The sequence below is a fragment of the Cupressus sempervirens genome, chromosome 10 (assembly GCF_028749045.1).
Source record: "Cupressus sempervirens isolate cs-2001-9-10 chromosome 10, ASM2874904v1, whole genome shotgun sequence".
In the NCBI taxonomy this organism is placed as follows: Eukaryota; Viridiplantae; Streptophyta; class Pinopsida; order Cupressales; family Cupressaceae; genus Cupressus; species Cupressus sempervirens.
In genome coordinates this window covers 716,460,104-716,478,964 of record NC_143127.1, presented here as the reverse complement: position 1 = coordinate 716,478,964, position 18,861 = coordinate 716,460,104, and the positions used below count along the sequence as shown (strand labels likewise).

The window sequence follows — 18,861 nt, the reverse complement described above, 5'->3', positions numbered from 1 at the left end:
AGAAGTACAAATACCATCCCATAGAAGTTTTGAAGAATGTCCAGAGAAAGAAACTACAAGAGCCCTAAGTTCTATTATTAAGGAAGCACCAGAGGAAGGAGAAGTGACTGAATTTTGCAATCCTATAGAGTTATCACAAAAATATGAGGAAGTGGCTAGAAATCACGCATACAACAGATTTTAACCAACTCGCCCAGATAAGATATAATGAAGGTATAGAATTCTTGAAGGGCCTGGATCTACAAGCCTCACTCTTAAAAGAAGGTACTATGAAATAGCTGAAGAGATATCAGAAATTACAGAGAAGATATCAAGTATTAAATCTCTAAATGAGGAAATAACACAAAAATTAGTGATACTATTGACCAAATAGTATTACCTCAGCAGAAAACTCAAGAAAAGAATAAAACTAACACACCAAGGGAAGATATCCATCAGAAAAAATGTCATAAAAAGAAAAAGAATCGGAAGGAGAGTACCCAGCTAGTTGCCTCATGCAATCAGGATTTGCAAACCAAGACAACAATTACTCAGAACAACAATGAGGAATTAGTAACCACTATTGAAGAAATTGAGAATGCAAGACTTTTTTCAGCAGCAGTTCCAGAAGTTAATGAAAAGAGGTTACTAAAAGGCAGTCTAAATAAAGAACCAGTAGTGGTAGAGGTTAATAAGGATGAGGTAATCCCAACAAAAGAAGGTAAAAAACTCATAAAATTTTGGCAAACACTAGAGCAGAGGACACTAAAGGAAAGAATAACAAAAGACAACAATAATATTCTAAAGGAAAATGAGCTGATGGAGGTAGCAAGAGATGTCTATCCACAAGAAGATGAGATCTCAGAGGAAGCAAAAGATAATATGGAATACTTAGACCAATTGATAGAAGAAATCAATGAAGCATTCTGTGAGGAAATAAATGAGGAAGGAATGGAAGAACACAAAGTAGTGCTAGTACAAATTTTTTTTTAGAACTTGGGGGTGAGAACTACATCTTTGAGGACCTTAGAAGAGATGTTGAAGCTTTCAATCTAGAATTAGATACTGGAGGCATAGAACAATTAGAGCCGGCCCTTAATATCACAAATGTTACAAAGATCCATAAGAAAAGAGGGAGAAAATCTCAAGAGGAACTTTGAAACAGGATTGCAACAGTAGAGGGGCAAACAAAGCTTACTGACATTTTTGACGTTGGGAAGGGGAAGATCCTTCCCAAAGAAGTATGAAGATTCTATCCTGAAATGTAAGGGGCCTTAATGCCTTTAGCAAGCAACAATTTAAAAAAAAATTGTATTAATAAATATAAACCTGATTTTTCATTGATCCAAGAGACTAAATTAAGTAACTTAGAATTAGATAAGTTCAAAGAAAAATTGGGTTGTAGGGAAGTAATAGGAGTTCCTTCAGAAGGGCCCTTCGGAGGGCTAGCTATCATTTGGAACCCGAAATCTTACCAAGTTCAAACCTTAAGGAATGAAAAGAATTGGTTAAGTCTTAAAGTAGTTGATTGGAATAATTCTTTAACCTTTAAACTAATTAATATCTATGGCCCTACAACTAATTCTGAAAAGAAAATGGTATGGGTTGACATTAGTCTGGATATTCAGCAAGATAGAACCTTCTCCTTTCTAGGAGGAGACTTCAATGCTATTACATCCCTAAAAGAGAAACTGGGAGGGTTGGGTAAATTGCCACAGGCAACAACTGACTTCAATTATTGGATCCAAACCAATGCATTGATTGAAATCTCATCTAAAGATAATGCATTCACCTGGAACAATAGAAGACAAGGATGTTACCAAGCGACAGAGAAACTTGATAGATTCTTCTATAGTGGCCACCTTCCAACAAATATCTCCAAAATAACCTCGAAAATCATCCCTTATTGAGTTCTGATCACTTCCCTATTTTTCTAACAGTACAAAGGGAAGCTACATCTAAAAGGATTCCTTTTAGAGTGGAACAAATATGGTTCAAAGATGAAATTCTTTTGGACCAATTAGAACTCTGGTCAAACAATACTAAAGATGAGGGATCTACGATGTTTAAAGTAGTCCAAAAACTTAAAATGATAAAAGTTAACTTAATACAATGGAACAAACATCATTTTGGAAACATCTTTGAACTAAAACGAGATACTGAAGAAGCTTTAGAAAACATCAACCAAGTAATAATGAACAATGGTATGAATGAAAAAATATATACCCAAGAAAAAAACCTAAGGCTAAAATTGGAAGATATTTTGGCAAAAGAAGAAATATACTGGAGACAAAAATCAAGGGAAGATTGGCTTAGAGAAGGGGACAAGAATACCAAATTTTTTCATAACTGCACCAAGGTCAAAAGATTGATCAAAAGTATAACCAAAATCCATTCAAAAGGGGGCCAAATCTAAGAAGAAAAAGAGGAAATATCCAGAGAAGCCTTGGATTATTTTGAAACCATTTTAAATAAAGACTCATCTTATAAAGACCAATCAACATTTCTGAAAACCATTCCCAAGATTATTAGTGATAAGGAAAACAAGTTTCTAATGAATAACCTCTCTAAGGATGAAGTAACAAAGGTCCCTTTTAATATGAATCCAAACAAAGCCCCAGGACTAGATGGCTTTCTAACTTTCTTTTTTCAGAAATGTTGGCATTTCACGGGGGAGGAAATCAAAGAGGCTTTGGAAAGTATGAGGAATTTTGGAGGTATACTCAAAGAAATCAACCATACCTTCCTAGTGCTCATCCCGAAATTTGACCATTGTAAGGACTTTAGTGACTTTAGACCTATTGCCCTCTGCAATACCTTCTACAAACTCTTAACCAAAATTTTAGCATCAAGACTTCAAACGATCCTCCTTTTGCTCATAAGTGAGAAACAATTTGGATTTGTCCAAGGTAGATCGATCTATGATGGTATGATCATTGCCCAAGAAACAATTCACTTACTAAAATTAAGTAAAAAGCCATGAATGCTTATCAAACTTTACATTAGTAAGGCTTATGATAAAGTAAACTAGAGATTTTTATGTAAATGCCTATAGGCCTTTGGGTTTACAAAAGCCTGGATTAACTTAATTTTTGAATGTATTTCTACACCAAAATTATCGGTTCTTATTAACGGTACCCTGGAGGGCTTCTTCTCTCCTTTTAGAGGAATTAGACAAGGGGATCCTATCGCCCCCTTTCTTTTTATTTTACTTTCAGAAGCACTTGGTAGGTCTCTTAAACAAAAAAAGTTGGAATCTTCCCTTAAAGGGCTCAAGAATGCCAATAGCAGCAAACTGGAAACCCATGATGACACTTTACTCTATGGTGGAGCAAGTGAAAACGAAGCTGATATAATTAATTCTACACTTACAGATTATACAAAGGTATTTGGACAAGAAATCAATAGAGCGAAATCTGAAATTGTCTTTTTTAATACAGAGGAAGTAACTCAAAAGAGGATTAGCTCCATCCTTAATATTTCAGTGGTCTCCCTTCCTTGCAAATATCTAGGTTTCCAATTAAATGATTCCTCTAGTCAAGCTAAATTATGGGAACCCCTATTAGGTAAAATAAAAAAGAAGGTTCAATCATGGAAAGGAAAATGGCTCTCTCTAGCAGGAAGAACTAATATGCTAAAATCAGTACTATCTAGCATACCTATCTATCAGTTATCAACTTATCACTACAAAACCCCCCTACCTATATAGAAAATTCGTTGAATTATTCCCTTAAAGATTTTTTCTGGCAAGGAGCTGATAACAAAAAGAAATTCAACCTAATGGTTTGGAGCTTTCTCGAACCAGTTATTATTAATATAAATATAATGTTTTGCAAAAAAAATTGCCAAGATAAGGAGGAAGGTGGCTTTGGAATTCAAAATATAAAACTCTAAGCTCTTGCTTTAGGAGCTAAATTGATCTGGAGGATGATCCGAAATCTTGAACTTTCTTGGGTAAGGTCTCTCTCAAACAAATATTTGAACACCTCTGACACCCTAAGTATCCTCAGAACTAAATTCCCCCCCTCAAGGCTCAACGGTATGGAATTTCATGTTGAAATGCCAACATATTATTTTCAACAAAGTAACATGCCAAGTAGCAAATGGTAAGGAGGTTAGATTTTGGATAGATTCCTGGGAAGGATTTCCACCCTATGCAAAATTGAAAAGTTAACCAAGGCTAGAACTATTCTATCAGAAACAATTGGAATCTTCTTAGCAGATTATTGGGAAGAAGATTTATTCACAACTAAAGGAAGGAAATGGAAAAACCTGGACATATATGACATTCCAATAGAAGAACTCTCCATTTTAAAAGCTTCCTTATCACTAAGGTCCTACACCCTTTCATCATCCAAGGACAAACTTGTATGGACTAGATCTCATACAGGAGAATATAAGTCTAAAGATGGATACAAGTATTTATCCAAAATCAAATCAAATACCTTGAAACTCTTACCAACTGATATATGCTGGAATTTGCTATGCCTCCCTAAAGCGAGAACCTTTTCATGGCAATACAAAATAAAATTCTCACTGCTAATAAATTCAAAAGGATGGGTTATGTAGGACCATCTAGATGTCCATTATGCAAGATGGCCGAAGAGGATCCTAACCATCTCCTCTTACATTGTAATTTCTCCCATGCCATCTGGACTTGGTTTTATAAAAAAATGAACTTATCTATGGTTCCACATGAATCCATCTTAAAACACTTCTTAGCATGGCCAAAATTCCACTTCAACAATATTTTCAAAGGACTTGGGATAATCTCGCCTTCAATCATAATTTGGGAAATATTGAAAGAGAGAAATAGACACATTTTTAATAACTAGGAGATGTCAATTGTTATAGTTATCCTTAAAATAGAAACTTTGAATAGCAAATTAAATCAAACCAGTGAAAGTATGACATCATGGGATGGATCTATGAGAAATAGATGGATAGGCCTCAAGATCCCTTCCTTTAATGGAAAAGGTGGCAATTCTAGTCAAATATTAAGAAAAACTTCTGTTTGGACCCCTTCTAGATGATGGATGGGTTAAACTTAATTTTGACGAGGCATCCAGAGGCAATCCTGGCCCGGCTGGAATTGGTTGTTGCATTAGGAATAGTTTAGGAAGAACATTAGTAGAAAGATCGAAGAAAATCGAGCTGACCACAAACAATGTTGCAGAATTTAAAGCTTTAATAGAGGGCTTATGGCTTTGTTCCCAACATAATTTCAAAAATGTTGCCATTGAAGGAGACTTTGCGATTGTTATCAATGTCTTGCGTAATAGATCTACCCCTAATTGGAAGTTGAGCAGCTTTCTTAACCTTGGCATGGACCTTACTTCAAAACTTGAAAGGGTCACTGTTTACCACATATATAGGGAAGGAAACAACTTAGCGGATGATCTTGCCAATAAAGGTATTGATGGTTCTGAGACCTTGTATTGCTCTGACATTTAGGGATTTCTTGGCAAAAGATTTTTGGGCTTACCTATGATAAAATGACACTATTAGTTGGCAAATCAAGGAATGGAAGGCAAAAACTCTATACTCATAACAGAATTGAAATGAATTAAGATAGTTTAATATTTAGGCTTAGACTAAAGTACAATCTTTAGAAACAATATTGCTGCATTTTAAGAAGCAATTATAGAAATAAATCCAAAACGAGAAGCTCTTTTAATACCCATGTAGTTTCTAGGAATTTTGACAGTTTAGTATTTTCCTTTCATTGTCACTTTAACTGATAAATAACAAATGAAATAATGAGTATTTTAGCCTATTAATCTAATTAATTTTACTAAGATTACATCTTTAGTTAAGCTAAGTAGAGACTCTGAATTTTTAATACATCCTAAGGGTAAAACAACGATTTGAGAAGGTTGAGGATTAGAATACTGTTAAAACATAATATCATGCTCCCCTGTTAAATCTTGGAATAGATCAAGAAACTTATTTATTAATGTTTAGTATACTAATGATTAATACCGATAATTTGATTAAGGGAATGTATGAAATTTATCTATATATACTTAATGCTTTAGCTTTGAAATGTACTTTGAAGAGTGGTTAAATTAAACTAGGTTTGAATAATAATCATTTACTAAGAGCTTTGTTATGAAGAGTTTTACAGTTGTTTGGTATTAGCCCTTCCCCCTTTTCCCTTTCTCATGGTTTTGATTACTAATCCCTTGCTGGAAGATAGTGGTTTTTTTTTTTTTTTTGTAATGCAGATACTTGGTAGAGTATTTGTTCGTGGTGGGACTTTTAGTGCACATGGTTGGAACCTTGCCCTTGCAAGTACTCAATTTTCCTTTTCAATGCAACTTTCTTTGTAATCAATGGTTTCAACACCATGTATAAATTTGAAGAGTAGAGCTTCATATATTGGGGAATGCCCCTTTTAAATTTGTGTAATATAAGACTTTGGTCCCAGGCTAGACAGGAGGTTTTCTTTCTCTGTTCTTTCCTACCAGTGCCTTTTTGAACGGAGTAACCTGTAATTTCCTATTTATTCATATAATATAATACAAAGGCTTTGACCGTTTACTGATAAAAAATAAATTTATTATTAAAAGTCTATCTTAAAATAGGGATATGACAGTCCACCCTTCTTCAAATTGTTTGTCCTCAAGTAATTAGATAATTTCTTCTGTGAATTGAAATAGATATTTCTTTTAGTTTGAATTCTTACGTTGCTACCATGGATATGTTTGAATCTTTTCTAATAGTCATTAACTTTCTACATTAGTCTTTCATATAAATTATTTTTATAGATCCTCTTTAACCCTACAGGATGACAAGATCATGCTTTGATACCACTATAATGTCCCCACTATCGAGGACAATAATACCTGCAAAACTAATGTTAAAATTTATACAATAATAAAATACATTTCTCTATTCTACCCTCTATCCTAACCCAACCTTAAAGATGTCTTCACATTACGATCAATAACCCTCTTGAGGATACTTAGATCCCTAGTTACTTCTATGTCTTCTATGAAGTGCTCTCTTTAAGGTCCTTCCTAGAAGAGACATTCTCTATCTAGGGCCCTTGACACATGCATATGTTAACATCTACAGAATATTCTGGCCTTATAACCATATCAAGATCTCTCTCTTCCCAAAGGGACTGTCTTGATCTTAAGCTATTGACCATATTAAGATCACTCTATTCCCTAAAATGGGACTCTCTTGATCTTAAACCATTGACCATTAAGTCATGTGTGTTATTCATTTTGAATTACATTTTTACATATACATATGTATATGCATAAATTATCTACAAGTATGATTCATTAATATAAATAAATCTATAAACATAATTAAATAAATATAATCCTTAAACATACTTTTCTTACCTTCCTCTTTGCTTGATCCATGTGGCTCTATCATTAGTTGTCCCTTCAATGAATTAGTCCTAGATTATCTCAACTCTATATTTACTTTCTAAAATTCTTCATGTTCTGATTACAAGGAAAAAATAAAATATATTTTTTTGTTTCTTCTTTTCCAATGGTCACAATCTTTCATAATACAAATCCTTTGAAAAGTCACAACACTTCATGGTTATAATCCTTTCGAAAAGTCACAACACTTCATAACTAAAACCCTTTTGAAAAGTCCTAATACTTTATAATTACAACATTTTTGAAGAGTCACCGCTATTTATAATTATAACCCTTTCAAAGGTTCACATCCTTTCAATATCATTGATACCTTTTCAAAAAGTCACTTCCTTATTTTGTTCATATTACTTTCCTCTTCCATTTTTCTTTTTTGAACTCCTACCTTCTCCTCTCTTTCTCTCTCTCTAAAATAAACTCTCCTCCCTTTTCTATATTAATTTTAAGGAGTCATGTCTATTTGTTAAATATCTCTTGACTTTTCATTAGCTTTAGTTAATTTATATTATTCTATGTTATATTATTTATTTACTTACTTATTTGTAGTTATTATTAAATCCTATCTAGAAAGTTAATATACTTTCTACAATATTGTCTCTTTTATTTAATTTAATTTCTTTATTTATTCATTTTGACTTTATTGTTTTTTAATTAATTAAAATATCATACAAAATTTTATTTCATTGATAATATAGATTAAATAATAATAATTTCTTATTTTTATATTTAGTATTAGTTTTAATATAACTTTATTATCATTATTTATTTACTAATTTTTTATTATCTAATTATATTTAAAAATCTATCTAAAAATAGGGATATGACACATGAAATGATATTTCGCTTCTCATAATTGAGTGATTACAAATGGAGATATTGTTTCCTTATATAGAGAAATACCTGAGAGTGAAAAAAGAAGCATTCTAAAAACTAATATGGAAGATTCTAAGCTAACTGGGAAAATAGAAATTACCTAATAAATTAAATATGCCTAAATGACCATTAATATAATATTATCACTTTATTAAAGACCACACATATATATGAACGAAGAAGGTACATCAACATTTTACATCGTGGGGTGGTAAAAGGATATGGGATCACAAGTAGTTACCTAACAAATCTCATCTCAAGTCAGAGTTCACTGGTTGCTATGTTAAGTAAAGAAAGTGTTGCAGCCATGTGATAGGGAATGTTTTATCTCAAGTCTTTTGATGCTTGGTGCAGCCACACAGTATATGAATAAGTGTTCTGTCATCACCTCTTTTACTGCAGAATTCTTCACTTGTTATCAATCAATCTCAAAACACAGCAAAACCATGACTGAACCAATTTTCACACTCTGAAACAATATAGTCAGGCCAAAATGCAGGTTATCAGTAAAATGGCAGTTTGGTAAAATCAGTCAAAAAATTCAAACAATTGTTTTCATGTTATGTCCTCCACTATCCTTCTTGGAATGCCATTCAAACACTCTCAAGTGGTTGGCTCTACATAGGGAAGAAATCTTGTAGGTCCAAACATGATTTGCTGGCTTAATGTTATCACAGAGCAATCATCCATGAGCAAACTTTTACACACCACAACCAGCTTGGCCATAGTTTTCTCATCTCAGATGGCCTTTGTGACTTTTTGCATTCCATATGTCTATCTACCTTGTGGAAAATCTTTCTTTTATTTTGTGACACCGCATTTTTCACTGGTTGCCAAATTCGTAACATTCTTACTAAATTGCTTAGCTTAGAAGAATATTTGACAGATGCCATTCATAAGGGTATTGTTACATAGAGAATTCATCTAGGATGTGATTCGACCTCACCCAAGTTACCTTCTTGAATCCTGCTATTTATCGCTGCAGTAGCTCCACGCCAGCACTAGGCCATAGCTTACTGGACTTTTTTGGTTCTTTGTAGTTACCATGGTTAGAGTAATACTCACATCCACCAATTTAATAGCTTTGTTGCATGATCATGGTAGATATTCATATTATCATCACAATGTCTACTGTCAAACCATTACCTAATAGCTTTGCTTGTTTTATTTTATCAGGCGTGATAATTATTAATAACCCTATTATGTTCATATTTTAAACTTAGTGGTTTGCTTTCAAGGTTGCACATAAAGTTTCTTAGGTTGCATCCTCTTCACTCGTAGCAACAAAAATGTTTTAGGGAAAAAAATGGCAAACTAAATGTATAAGATTTTTTTGAAAAAAAAAAGAGATTCAAAGGGGGAAAAGAGGGAAAATAGATTTAAAAATACATAAAATGATGTAGAAAAAGGGACAAAAACTTAATAGTTTTGGAATTTAAAGGCATTTCTATAGCATAGAGACATATAGAGCAAATAAAATTTAGCGTTCAGCCCACGAATTTTTGTATATAGATTTTTTTGGTTAATATTCATATTGTTGATTATATTGCATTGTACAAAACATACTTCATAGTGCAAGGATGCTAGATGCAAAATCTGGTTTGTACAAAGTCAACTTACAAACTAAGTTCAATGTTTTAAAAAATTAGACATAACCAATGACAATTGCTACTGCAAAGAGAGTTACAGTAGATGGTTGTAGGTTTTTAGTATTGAAGCTCTTGGGTTAGAGCCCTCCTAATTTGTTTGATCACATTACAGCCAATGTTGGCTTTTGTTAGGATACCAAAATCCATAGGTTTGAGAAAGCGATCAATCTTTGCAACCACTTAGATCTTGAATCAATTTCATTAAGGTCAATTGGCTCATCATCCTCAAAAACATTAGATTTTGTATATGTAGAAATTAGTCCTGGCAATTGAAAGTGGAAAACATAATGAATACAATTATAACTATGATTGCAAGTATATTATTATTTTTAACCTTGAGTTTTCTTTAGCTCTAGGAGAAGGTTATGGTGAACAAAGACTAAGTCATCCATCTATTTTTGTGCTAGATGGTTTCATTTCTTGGAATGTATGTGTTTAAAAACACTGAAGGATACCCACAAGTGGATAAACTGCATGGATGGCTTAGAATACTGTGAGACAAATTGAGACAATGGTAATTGCTTGATTATCATTGAGAAATGAGCAACCTTATATAGCCAATTAAGTTGTTGAAGTTTCTAAAAGAATCTGAAGAAAACAAAGGACTTAAATAGAAAGATTCTAATTAAACAAAACTAGGAGAATCTAATCTAATAAATTATATTATTGACCATTGGCATTAACTATATATAAATATTATTGGAACACCCTCCCTTAATTGTCCATCTTTCATTTACACCAAGTTGCCCCCTAAATTGGACAAATTTATCCTAGTTCAGAGACTTGGTTAGAATATCTGTAGTCTGATCTGCTGTCGATTCATACTACAGTTGAACCGATCCATATTCTACCAGCTTGTGGATATAGTGGCAATGAAGCTCAATATGCTTGGTACATTCATGGAAGACCCATTTTCTTTTTGAAAAAAAAAAAACTCTATTTTTTATATTCAGTTAGCCATTGTTTTGTTTAGAAACATCGTCTTGTATTTTCGTATTTAAGGAGACTTTGTCTCCATTGTTCGATATCAAACTGCCAAGTCCTATAACATAGAAGGGCAATAATTGAAATGTAGTATTAAAATTATAATGCTGCTAAAGATTATTGTACCATTGTTTTCCTTATAAATGCTCTAATTCTGACTAGCATGAAGACTTCTGAGTTTCTCATTTGCAGAGTAACTGCTCTTAATGAGATGGTTGTCTATCTTGCTAATTATTTGAAGAAAAGTTCCAATCCAGCAATAGAATGATCACCTTTTCTGAATTATCTTCTCATAATCATGCAAGTGAATGGATCTGATTGTGTATGAAGAATAGGGTCTTGTACTTTGACCGCCCTTCTAGAACCATTACCTTATAATCACATGATTTCCTTGATGCCATTTCTGCTTGATTGGCTTTTTTTCATGTGTCCAGACTCCAAATCCATGCGCATGGAACTTGACCGCCCTTCTAGAACCATTACCTTATAATGACATGATTTCCTTGATGCCATTTCTGCTTGATTGGCTTTTTTTCATGTGTCCAAATCCATGCGCATGGTGGCAACGACTCATCAAACTACTTGGCAGATTATAGGCTCCTTGAGCGCTCTGAATCTGAGTTAGAATAGTTAGAATTGACAAGTCTTCTATGCCTCTTTGGTGAGCCACAATGCTCCTTTAGTAGCTATCGAAGCGATATGATGTGAGAAGTTCTATCTGAGAACAGTTGCGTCTCTTGCAAACATTTAATTAATTATGTCTCTAATTAGACCTCTTCCTTACTAACAATATCAATTAATGAATCCGTTAATTCTTGATTGAACTTATTTCTTCCTTTCTAAATAGTAATAATCTCAATTTTAACTATTAATGTGCATAACGTTCATGGGTTGCTATTCTTATGGTAAATCAATGTTGTTGTAGTTGTATTAAACAGAGGAGATGAAAACTCCTTATATAGATTTACAAAGACGATGTTTCTAAAAGAAACAATTGTGAACTAAAGATGGAAATAGAAACTACCTAATAAACTAAAGACTATCTAAGATGATCATTAAAGAAACATTATATTATTCTAATGCCCTTCATTAATAGTCATTGTCCAACTGCTGTCTTTTGGTCATAAATTATACAAAACATTTTGTTGCTGCTGAGACCCTCCTCGGATCTGCAAAATGTCAACGACCAAAAAGCCAAAATCCATCTAGAAAAGAATAGAGAAGTGTGCCCCTTCTTCAATAAGCTTTGCAAAAAAAATACAAGAGCCTGCCATTGTCTCTACCACTAAGATGAGTCTACCGCTAAGCCTCCTAGAATCAACAAAACATCTGAGTAGAAATCATCACAATCTGATGTTGGATAATGAAGTTGCTCTTCTTTGGAGGCAGAGACAAACATTGAGAACAACTAGCAGGCTTTTGAGGAAAAATCAATAAAGTCTCCAAACTTTTCAGATGAGCACGATGCCTTGAAACAAACTACAAAAAGCTACAATTTTTAAAGGAGAAAAATCAAAAAAATTAGACATGATTTTTGAGGTGGAAAAATTGATCAAAACCAGACAACAAAATCCAAAATATGGATAAGAGAATACAAAGCTTCTTTTTTGAGGAAAACACTAAAACCTAACGGATATTTTTTGAGGAAAAAATTATAAACCCTTTAGTTAACTCTTGAGGAAAAAATTATAAACCCACCAAACAATTTTTGAGAAAATAATTATAAACCAAAATGAGAATCTTCTAAGGGAAAAAATTATGGAAACACATTAGAAAAATTTCAAGGGATAAAATTATTAAAACCCATCAGAAATTTTTTTTTAAGGGAAAAATTTATAAAAACATATCAAATTTTTTTAGGGATAAAATTATGAAAACCCATATGAAACTTTCAACGAAATTTTTTAGGAAAACTCATTTGAATTTTTTTTTATAGGAGAAAATTATGAAAACCCATCAAAGAAACCTTCATGCACCAAAACACAAGACTCCACATGGTAAAACAGCACATGCAAGTAACAAAATGCACATGCTAACAACATGCAACTTGCATGCGAATACATTCAACCTTCGAAAATCAAAGACTTTTGCTCAAACCAAGAAATCATGCAATTCAAACCCTCAACTAGGTTTACGATTTTCAGTAAAAATCTTCAAAGACGAATCATAAAATTTCATAAAATACCTCTTATGATTGAAAAAATCGAAAACCAAAGTTCTGGAAAAAAATACAAGATTAGAAGAGGCTTGAATTTTTCTTAAAATGTTTGCCAAATTTAATGAAATCTCATCGATCCGCTTTGATACCATGTTATGGTAAATCGATGTTGTAGTTGTAGTAAACAAAGGAGATGAAAACTCCTTACATAGATTTACAAAGACGATGTTGAACTAAAGACGGAAATAAAACCTACTTAATAAACTAAAGACTAAGTAAGATGACCATTAAAGAAACATTATAATATTCTAATAGCTATGCCATGGGATGATGGCATTGACTTGCTTTAGGGAATGAATGGGCTTTTTAAATTATACTCTGAACATTTCAAGCTTTTAGTATTAGAACATGTCTTCTTTGCTTTCTATTACAGTTGACCTTAAAAAATTAATTTTGTTTGTTTGGAACATGTATAGCATTTATGTTTCCCATGAATTTCTCTGGAGGCAACAAAGAATGAAAACAACCGATGCCTCGAGACTGCATAAAGGTATTTTGAGGCTCTTGAATTAAATATGACAAAGAAGTAATTAATTGCTAGAAAAATCTACAGAGGAAAAAAGTCATTTAGTTTTGATGTCATAGAGCTCTCAAATGCAATGTTGCAACTTCGTGTTTGTTGCTAGGGTCATTGAGTTATACAATTATGACCATTTCCTTAAAAATTATTGCTCTTTGGCCTGCAAAGTACAGGAGAAATTAATTGTTTTCTGAAATGTCTTGGTATATGCCAGTGGTTGTAAGGAAAAGTGTCAGTTTGGGAATCCTTTCATCACTGAACAAATATCTTTGGACTGTTGACTGTAACTATCCTTATCCAAGATAATAAATGAGTTTATTTCCATCGAACTCATCGATAAACTGTCATATGATTGGGTATGACTATGGGGTCTGCATTCCCATTCCTTTCTGTATCTGTCAGCATTTTTCTGGAGAATACATATTTTAACATGGATCATGTTCTAGATTACTATGCTTAAGTGCCAGTTCCACAAGTTGTCCTACTGGATCTTCTTACCATTCCTTTTGAAATGAGCTGAGTAATAATGACTAAAGATTTTAATGTTGGCGATGTCCCTCAACAATCTAATTTTTTTTACAGGTTCAATGGGTATGATCCACCTCCTGCACGTGTGTTTGCTTGCCGTGTATTGGAACTAATGAATGATGGAGTTGTTGAAGAAGAGGCAACCATTATAGCAGATGTAAGCTATTTGGTTATTATTGTAATTTTAAAATAGTTTATTCAATGTGGATTTTATCTTTAGTCGCTTTTACTTTCAGTTGGGCCATTATCATTGTCTGTAAATCTTTATTTTTATTTCACCTCATGCGAGTCCTTTGAAATCATTATTAATATATGCATAATGATCAAATTTTTTACTTCTTTGGATTCTTGTTGCTGAGATACAACATTGTCTTCAATCCTATTTCAACAGTATATTAGGAAATAAATACTCTGGGCTTGACTAAGATCAAACAGAAAATAGCTTCTGTTCACAAATTGGAAATATGATTAGATAATGCTATTAATGTCCAACAAGAGACTGACAAAGGGTCCAAGGGACTGAAAGATATTATTATCTAAATTCCAGAATCTTAGTTGCTGGTTCGAGGTCAGTTTTGATGAAAGAGAGAATAATATTATTGTCAGAATCTCAGTTGTCAGTTTGGGGTCAGGTTTGATGATTGGGTTGGCAGGTTTGGTCAAATATTTTTGAGGGTTGGAGTTGTTGTGGGCTCTTTCATACAAAAATACATAAAAAACATAAATCTATATATATATGCAGCAGTAATTAAATTCAAAATACACCACCATTTTAATAGTCAAATAGCATACCAAAATACACAAGCATATTAACAGTCAATTTTTAGTCAACTTGAATGTCATGATGTAAATTAAACTTTAAAGTTGGCTAATAGTAATGTGAAGTGTCAACAATCAGCCATCATTTATCTAATATCATATGGGTCATCAAAAATATCATCATCATCATCCATATTAGGTGATCTATGTTGTGATAAATCAGAAGAGCAACAAATAGTGGCACTAGCACTGACACTGGCACTGGCACTGGCACTGGCACTCTTAGGCTTCCTAGGTGGCTCATAATCATCATCAACATCAAGCGCAGAAAATTGGCAATTGGGAGCATCCAAGTCAATATGCTTTGGCTTGATATCCCATTTCTCTGTCTCCTCTATTTTGTAGCCAGTTTGTGTGTAAGGGGCCACAAGTTTGAGTGCACAAACACCAAGTCCTTGGCCTTTTTTTAAATATTGAATATCGAGACAAATAAGATAAAAAAGAAATGTGGCTACAATAAGGCGACCAAGATAGTCATGAACTAACAGCTCAAGCCAGGGTGTCTGTAGTTTCAAAACACATTACATAACAACATATAGCAAGTTTTATTAGGGACATTTATAAGATATCAACTTATAACAGTTTACTGTACACATGTTGAAAGTCCAGGTATTCTCCTTGAAAATTTGGGTCAATCTTCATGAGATAATGTGGCCACAAATCTACATCTTTTATGTCATCCCTGTATGTGGTAGCTCCTTTTATTTTTTATGATGGGATTTATAGCAATGTAGGTGTGAGACACTTCAAACAAATTGAGACAACAGTTATGATTACTCTTAATGATTAATATGGCTCTGCGTATATATGTGACGATCTGCCTAATATGGATATAAATTTTTCTCCGTTCAGTGAGTATATATCAATCTCAATTTGTATATCAATCTGTTATACATAGATATCTCTCAATATAGATGTCGATCTGCTCTCATTATATCTGAATGTACCAATCAGTATGCATCTGACTGTGTGTGCTGATCTGTGTATGATGATCTGTGATTATTCTCTGACTGCGATATTATTTGTGCTCTGTTATGTTCCTTATTCGATGATCTCCTCAAATGAGATTGAACACTATTCATATGTGAAAGACACCCTTTATGAAGTGTCATGACTTGTCCATGAAAGGTTGGGAACAAAACATTTTGCTTAATCAACTATTTAGTTAGTATGAATAGCAGGTATATTAATGTTAATATAGAGTAAATCATGAAAAGATAATAATTATAAATGTGATAATGATAGTTCCCTTCTTAGATCAATATTACTGGAGTTAGTTTCACCCATAGCAGTTATTGATTCATACTCCCGACGCTAATAATCAACACTCCCTCTTAGCTAGGGAGGATGTACTCAGATATCTGAGTTCATTGGTTAATATCTATCATGAGGGCTGATACCTCAAATTTCTCCATTTCAAAGAAATTGCACTACAAGGGTTGACACCTCGGATTTCTTTGTCTCAGAGAAATTGCACAGTGAGGGCTAACACATCAAGTTTCTCTGTCTCAGAGAAACTGCACTGCGAGGGCTGACATCTCAATTATCTCCTTTGAGAAATTGCACTTTATTACATCTCAAGGAATCACTGATGTTCAGACTCCTTGACTATGGTTTCGTTCTCCACAATCCCAAGCCTCTCTCGAAAATACTCAAACTTCACTCTAGCAATTGGCTTAGTGAGAATAGTAGTCGTCTGTTCATCAGTGCTAATGTACTTCAACTGGATAGCATTCCTTTGCACAATATCTGTGGTATAGTGATATTTGATCTATATTGTAATATCCAAGATGGATATCTTCCCCAAGCTTCTCTCACAATAAATTTTTAGAACACAAACAAATAGCTCATGCAAATAATCTTCAGACTTAAACAACAAAGTTCATATAGAAAACCTCTGAAATCTCTATTGTATTATGATTTCCAGCTATACAATATTATAACCAAGTCCATATAAATTCTTCAAATATATGTTATTGCATTATACATCAACAATACAATAACCACCAAGTCCAATCCAAAATACAAAAATATAGTCAGATTTGCAATATAAAATAATGTAAGCACAGGTGAGACCCCTGAAATGACATCTCCCACAAACAATGGGTTCTTGTCCACTGTTGTTCGGCTAGAGGGTTTTTGTCTCAAAGATGGTTGTGAAAATGAAAGCAATCTGCTTCCAAGTTTCTCCAAGAGAAATCTATTCAGAAATCCAATAACCAAACATGTCCAAATGAATGCAACCTTCCTTCTTTTAATGCTCAAAGCTACCCTTCAACTCCTCTCTCCTATTGTTTCATCTTATTACCCTTTTTTGTCACCTTTCAACACACTTTAATATATTGAATTGATCATTTTTAAAATTGACAGTAAGCTCTCAAAGTCGATTTGAATATTTATGAATTTAACTTTAGAATTCCTAATGTCCCAAAAGGGGACACACAGTCCTTCCTTCCCGAGATTTCTTGCCCTCAAGCACTCATGAGATCATAAACCTATACCAGGGTCCCATATTTGTCTGCTATAATCTTTATGGCTTATACTGGTAACTTTGAACTCATGACTTGGCATGGTATAGTACCCAAAGTGAGAACACAACCCATCTATCACTATGATCCGTAGATCCGAAGTCAAATAATTTGCAGGAGCATTCACCATGTGCATTCAATGTCATAAGGAGTCATTTTGTATATTGCCAAAAAATTAAGATTTGGTCTTACATGACACTTTCACCGAGGATACCTCATTTCTTTTATCATGACCAATGCATCGATTCTTGTCTATAGCTCAGAGCACCATTAGACAGTTGTTCTAATTGTATTCCAATTTTTAAGTGCAACTGTCATTTTCTGCTAAAAGGAATATGAAATGGCTTCCATCGTGTCCTCATTGCTTAGAAATGACAGTATCGACACTCAAGGTATTATTTGATTCAATGCACCCATTTGGAGTGCTCAAGATTGTTTGAATGTCCAACCTTCATTATGACCTTGTAGACATTCCTCACTGTATCTTAATAATCACGCCATACTGAAAAGTCTATTGCCTGTATAGACAATCTCCGCACAGGGAGAATATTTCAGCTGGCCAAATTAGGAACTCACACAGACATAAATGAGAACCCGTCAATTCACAGAGTCCATCCCACATCAGCGATCACCGATCTCACCAACTTCTCGATGCTGTCACTGTTCCTTAGATTTCATTGTTCTCAGTCCATTACATGCAATGATTAACTTGTGAATCTTCTAACTTTTAATACCATAATAACCTGTTGGTTTCTTCTGCTAACTTGTACCTTTCAGAGTGGCGTGCAACTCGTTCAATCAATAAAAGATGGAAGTCACCAATTTTTTTTGTTTCTAATGTGAGTTTGAAACTCTAGTAAAGCCTACTCATTCCGACTAAATATGTTAACACTATCTTGCCAAGTATTTGGTCCGCTTCTGTTGCTATTTGTAATGGTAAGAACATGATATGGTTGCTATTCATCGTGGAAGGAACATGATATGGTTTTGTGTTCTAGGAGTTCTGTCTGTAATATTCCTTGACAATATTTGTGCCTTCCCTGATTCAAATTATGCTAGAAACTAATGTCTTAAAGTACTATCTTGGCCATGGATCTCCGTTACAATTATTTATCCTGCTTGAACAAATCCTTCACCTTGTATATTAATTAATTTTACCAAAACGTTAAGCAACTCATCACATTGCCCAATATTATTCTCACTCAATAATTTAATGAGTGCTGCCCCAATTGGTTCTGAGGTGGTTGTCTTGAGTAAGTTCCCATGTACTCTGCTAGCAACTGGTGTTTACCGTATAGGGTAAATGGATAATTACTGCATTTAGAGACTAGAATATGACACATAACAAGATAGTACTTTA

At 33.5% G+C, this 18,861-nt stretch overlaps 1 protein-coding gene across 2 annotated transcripts in view; it reads left to right on the top strand.

The window, feature by feature from the left end:
• Window positions 1–18,861, top strand: part of LOC149535837 (uncharacterized) — a 93,827-nt gene that overhangs the window by 19,533 nt on the left and 55,433 nt on the right. For both annotated transcript variants that reach the window (XM_089805788.1, XM_089805789.1), the window contains exon 3: window positions 14,209–14,311. In XM_089805788.1, the coding sequence (XP_089661914.1) occupies window positions 14,209–14,311 (103 nt within the window). The remainder of the gene's footprint in view (window positions 1–14,208; window positions 14,312–18,861) is intronic.